Source organism: Dioscorea cayenensis, chromosome 15 (genome assembly GCF_009730915.1).
Source record: "Dioscorea cayenensis subsp. rotundata cultivar TDr96_F1 chromosome 15, TDr96_F1_v2_PseudoChromosome.rev07_lg8_w22 25.fasta, whole genome shotgun sequence".
Lineage (NCBI taxonomy): Eukaryota > Viridiplantae > Streptophyta > Magnoliopsida > Dioscoreales > Dioscoreaceae > Dioscorea > Dioscorea cayenensis.
Window position 1 is genome coordinate 5109266 of NC_052485.1, and position 5623 is coordinate 5114888.

Sequence of the window (5623 nt, forward strand, 5' to 3'; positions counted from 1 at the left end):
GGTCACTTAATAAGTTCTCTTCCTAGCAACTTTGGCTAAACTTGATCAAGGAGAGTAATCAAGTGTTGGCACACGGCGTTTGTTAAAGTCCAAGTTATTGACAATAGTTATAGAGTCATATGAACCCTCTTCAAAGTGTCCCTAAGCAATATTTCCGCAAAGTAACTATAGAGAAATGACCCTACAACTTTCGTCATATAAAAACATTATCTATTCTTGTGTTCTCTTTTTACCTTTTTTTCTATGAGAATACTTCATCATTGTTTGTGCTCCATTATGATATTATTAACATATTATGACTTTGTACCTATCTTCCTAATTTTAATAAAGTTGTATCCATTTTTATTAAAAAAAATAATTTATTAAAATCAGTTAAGGTTATAATTATTGCAATAAGTGCGTATTAAGTTTAAAAAAAAATATTATTTTTTTAGAGAAAGAGAAAGAACTTGACTAACTCCTACGAGTTAGGTTGAGGAGGTAGCGCAGAGAAAGAGCGCAACACCTCCTTTGGGTGCTTGGTTGCATCATCTCCAATTTAGACTGATAAGAGGTGGCTTATGAGATCTTTATCATCATCTGCCACCAACCAAATCAAGTAAAGAGTTCATATATAAAAATAATAATAACTAAAATATTATCCAAAGTTCCCCTATTATTAATTGAAGAATGAACATTTTTCACATTCATTGAGCAATCATTTACAAAGCATTTACATAGACAATATTATCTAATCATAGATTTAAATAAACAAGAACATAAGGCTAAGTGAAGAGAGGAATAATACAGACAATAATACCTTAAATATCAAATATAATTAGCATGCCTAAAGTATCTCAAAACTCCCCTGCCACCTAAAAATGGGACACGACTGGAAACTTGGACCAGAGAAAGTCAAAGCACGGAGTGGAAAATGCTGTAGTAAGTGTATCGACAACCAGCCAGTCATAAGTAGAAATGAGTTGGACTTGTAAATTATGATGTACTATCTTTTAAAGAATAAAATGAAAGTCAATCTCCATATATTTGACGTGAGCATAAAAAATTGGATTGGTAGAAAGATATGTGACCCCAAGATTATTATAGTAGATTATCGGAAGAGTACGAAGTGAAAGTTTGAGTTCCTAAAATATGGATTGTAGCCAAGAGAGTCTGACAACAATGTCAGCAAAGTCTTTGTATTCTACCTAAGTTGTGGAGCAAGAAAAATAGCAAAGTCACCTGTGGCTTCTAGTCATAGGGACAACCTGCCCAATAAGGGGGTGTTTGGTTAGGAAGTGAGTGACTGAAGTGGGGGAAGTCTGAAAACATCACTTCAGTGAAAGTGTGAATTTCAGTTAGAAGTCTTGACTTTTATGTGTTTGGTTGACAGGGAAATCTCCACTTCAGTAACCACTTCAGGTGTTTGGATGATGGAAATGAAAACCTGGAATACATCACTTCAGTAGTTTCTTGTGTTTGGTAACACCGAAGTGGGGTTATGAACACCACTTCGGTATAGAGGTGAGGTTACCCCATATTTGTTATATAGGTTATTTTTGAAAATGTAACTTATCTATTAACATATTTAAATGATAAATTTGGTTATTTTAAAATCTACATTTTTAATTGAATTAATTTTGTTTGATTTCTTATAACCCAAAATTAAGGCATGTATTATTGTATACGATTTATACTTTATTTTAATTTTTTTTTTTAACATTATCATCTTTAAATTATAATTGCTTTGAATTAATTTTTTTCCTAAGTACAAGTTATATATCTAGTTTCACAAAATATTACCTACTTAAATACATATAATAAATTTACATATGGTAATGACAACAACAAAACTTGGAACCTGTAGATTTGTTAGAAAATAAAACAATCCTTCATTATCATATTTGAAACTTTTGTAACAAACCTTTCAATCACCCATACATTACTATGCAAAAAAAAAAATCAACATTATCATGAACATAAACCATTTGTTCAAACTGCTGTGTTGCTATAACCCTTTATTTTTTTCATAAACCACTGTTATGCATTGTCCTGACCCTCAAATACAATTGTAGACTAAAAAGTTACAAATGAAGGAGAAGCATCTGACCAACAAATACAATTGTAGACTAAAAAGTTACAAATGACCAGCATGACTTTCTTTCTATGCAAATGCAGCCACCACAGGCCTCGCTCCTTGCACAAGTAGAGTTTTGAATTGTTAAGGATCAGGAACCAAACAAACACAAATCATCAAACATCTTGCTATGTGCTTCCGCCATTCATGGTTGCTTGAGGAAGGGCATGACCTCCGTTTTTCAAATAAATCCCATTCAACTGTATTCTCTGCTTCTGAAATAAGATAAAGAAATATCAGTTTAATACGAAATGAAGATATACGATGGAACTAATTAGAATGATTTACTTCCTATAAAAAAACACCAAGAGAAATTAATGTTGATACAAACCCAATCAGTATTATCAGCAGATTTCCCATTTAAAAGCTTATGATGTTCTTCCACTGATTTGCTATCTTTTCCCTTCGCACTCATTGGTAGCAAAGGCTACGACGCACCAGTCCTTTCTGGCATTTCTGCAGAGAGAATCAAATGTCTTAAACATGATATGGGTGTCCAAAAACTAAAGCAGTCGAATATACCGGGAAGTTTATTGTCAACAAAAAACACCACCAAATTAACTATATACCTGAATGGTAGACAGGAAAAAAAAACAGTCAAATCAAAATCAATTAACATGATATCTGATAAACCATAAAAGTTTCACCATATACCATTTAACAACAATATCAACTGTGTAATGTTTGCGATAAACTATTATAAGAAGGCTTCGGATAATAGCTGTGACCCATGCAACCATCTTGATAAACCTACAAAGAGAAAAAGGTAATTATAATAAATTGAAAGTGACCAATTCAGCAAGACTGATTCTCAGACAATTCACAACAATCCCAATTGGAGAAGAATCCACACACTAACTACTTTACCTTTTTTTTGAGCCATACTTCTGATATGTGAGCAAAAATATTAATGTAAATATCATGATTGATGAGAATATCAAATCACCACAACCGTAAAAGACTCCTTGTGAAATCCATTACTGCTACTCAAATATCTGCTTACATGTGTGCCTTGTGTCCGAAGCAAGTCCTGTCTTCTTGGCATGGCTCAGGTAATAGCAAGAGTGACAATATGCATATTCATTGGCATTGTACTTTATGTGAAAACTACCGAATCGAACAGAAACTATACAAGGTGGCTGCAATGGTGGCAGCACGTGCCTCCTGATTGCCTCGCCACACTTATATAATTCAGTTTACAAAAAATATTCATTTAAAAAAAAATATGTCCATACAGTCAGACATACGAAAATGCATAGGGAATCAATTACCAAATGAGATACGCAATGGCTGCAAAAGAATGGCAAGGAACTACCCGTCATTTTGCCCCGCCAGCGCCCCATTTTGGTTTTTGTCCCATAAAACGCGAGTGTGCCTCAGTGCAATGTCACTCTTTGCCTTTCATCATTGCCATTATACCATAACCTGAAATTCAAACAAAAACAAAAGAAAGATAGCCATGTTAGTAACAAACAAACATATATCCAAACCTGGCATAGCAACAGAAATACAACTAGGTCTCGACAAACATACACACGTCAACAACATGAAATGCAGAAAGCCAAAACAAATTAAATGCATAACGGATGCAACGACAGCAAGATATCACATGCTGGGTCACCCATAACAAAACATAAGTCAGTCATGATGTACGAAATGCAGGGACATGCAATAAAATAACTAGGTACTAGAAGCAGGATCTGGTAAAGAGTCCCAAGCACTGTAGGTCCTGAATCAATCCATCCTCGACAGAAATTGTTCGATCCAATCCTTCCTCAGTTCCATATCCTTCACTAGGAATCCTCTTGCCTCATTCTCACGAAACTGCAGATAATCAAACACCTGAACGAGTTCCTTCTTCTGAAACCCGTCAACCTCCATAACCTTTGCATACAAGGGATCCGTCCAGTGGGTGGGGTTCTTAATGGCAGTTGCCATTTCGCCTACCACAATAATTAGATCACCCATCATAGAAGGGTTCTTCGAGCCCCTACTTGAACGTTGTGACCTTTGTGCAGATGAGGTTGCAGGGCTACCAACAACCGGTGGGGCAGAGTTTACATCAGCGTCGTCATCGCTTGGCAGTTCAACTGGGCCTTCATCAAAGTTCTCCATATTATTGCCTTCAGCCTCTGATTTATCGCCTAAATCAGCGTATAGAGAGGTCGCATACGCGCCAGTTGCATTGTCGTCACCACATATAATCCTCAATGCTTTATAATGTTCAATTGGTTTGTTTATAAAAGCCTTGGCTGTCGGGTGAGCCTATATTACAATGCCGTTAACAACAAAGTGCACATGTACATGAATAGGCCGTAATATTGTTTTCGTGGAAAGTGAATCATGTTACCTCGATGTAGGTCAGGGCAACTATAGGATCAAGTGTGATGGTCTTCGTGGTGTCATCCCAACCTGCCCCACTGAGATCTCTCACCTTTTTTATCTCAACATATCGTGATTTCAATGTTCGATAATGATTTTCAACGTTCTCAGCAGTGAAGTCAGTATTGAACCTAGAATTGACGGCGACCGCAGCAAACACAAATGCAGCTCGTTTAAATGATTTGTCGCATTCCATCCCTTTTTTGACTTGTTCAACAAGAAGTGGAATGAGAAAACTATCGTATTCGCCCTTCCATCTCTTATTAGGTGTACCCCGCTTGCTGCCAGATGCCCTTGATGACGATTTCTCAGAAACACGCTCGATGCCCTCCATAGTCGTTGAAATTCTAATTGACAATGGTGTGAAGAACATGTGAATCAAATTCTTCAAACATGCATATCAGAATATACTGATATTTTTAAAAACATATTAACAACAAACAAGTGAACATGGAAACCAACAGAACAGGTATAAAGAAAACAATGGACCTATGATATTCTTATACATGAAAAAGAATGCAGCAACAGATTCTGGGAAAACAAAATGAGCATACAAGGAATCAAGAGATCAGCATGTCAATATTAACAACACAATTTGAATGATTTCAGAAATCAAGTGAAACATGAAAAGATCAGACCTATGATTTCAGAATCCAGGGAAAAAAATGAGGATACAAGGAATCAAGAAATCAAGAAATCAACAGGTCAATATTAACAACAGAAACACATAAGATTTCAGAAATCAAGTTTAATGAGAAGAATATAATGACAGTTCACATAATTGATTAACATGATAAACAATGAAATAGCATGCAAAGAACAGACCTATGATATTGTGCAATCGAGTGAAACATGAGAAAGAATGCACCATCTGAATCCAGGGAAAAAAAATGAGGATACAAGGAATCAAGAAATCAACAGGTCAATATTAACAACAGAAACAAATAAGATTTCAGAAATCAAATTTAATGAGAAGAATACAATGACAGTTCGCAGATTTGATTACAGTGGCAAACAATGAAATAACATGCAAAGAACAAACCTATGATATTGTGCAATCGAGTGAAACATGAAAAAGAATGCACCATCTCAATCCAAGGAAAAAAATGAGGATACAAGGAATCA

At 35.4% G+C, this 5623-nt stretch overlaps 1 protein-coding gene and 1 pseudogene across 1 annotated transcript; both read right to left on the reverse strand.

The window, feature by feature from the left end:
- Positions 1-2244: 2244 nt before the first annotated feature.
- On the reverse strand, positions 2245-3161 carry LOC120277615 (annotated as a pseudogene).
- A 689-nt stretch (positions 3162-3850) lies between these two features.
- LOC120277617 (uncharacterized protein At2g29880-like) lies at positions 3851-4832 on the reverse strand. Its single transcript, XM_039284474.1, has 2 exons — positions 4467-4832; positions 3851-4381 (listed from the first exon to the last, which is right to left on the reverse strand). The coding sequence occupies exons 1-2, from the start codon at positions 4830-4832 to the stop codon at positions 3851-3853; spliced, it is 897 nt and encodes a 298-aa protein (XP_039140408.1).
- Between the last annotated feature and the right edge of the window lie 791 nt (positions 4833-5623).

Coding starts and splice junctions, on each gene's coding strand:
- LOC120277617 (XM_039284474.1), bottom strand. CDS start 4,832: ATGGAGGGCATCGAGCGTGTTTCTGAGAAATCGTCATCAAGGGCATCT. Junction 4,382..4,466: donor TTGCCCTGACCTACATCGAG/GTAACATGATTC, acceptor ATTGTAATATAG/GCTCACCCGACAGCCAAGGC.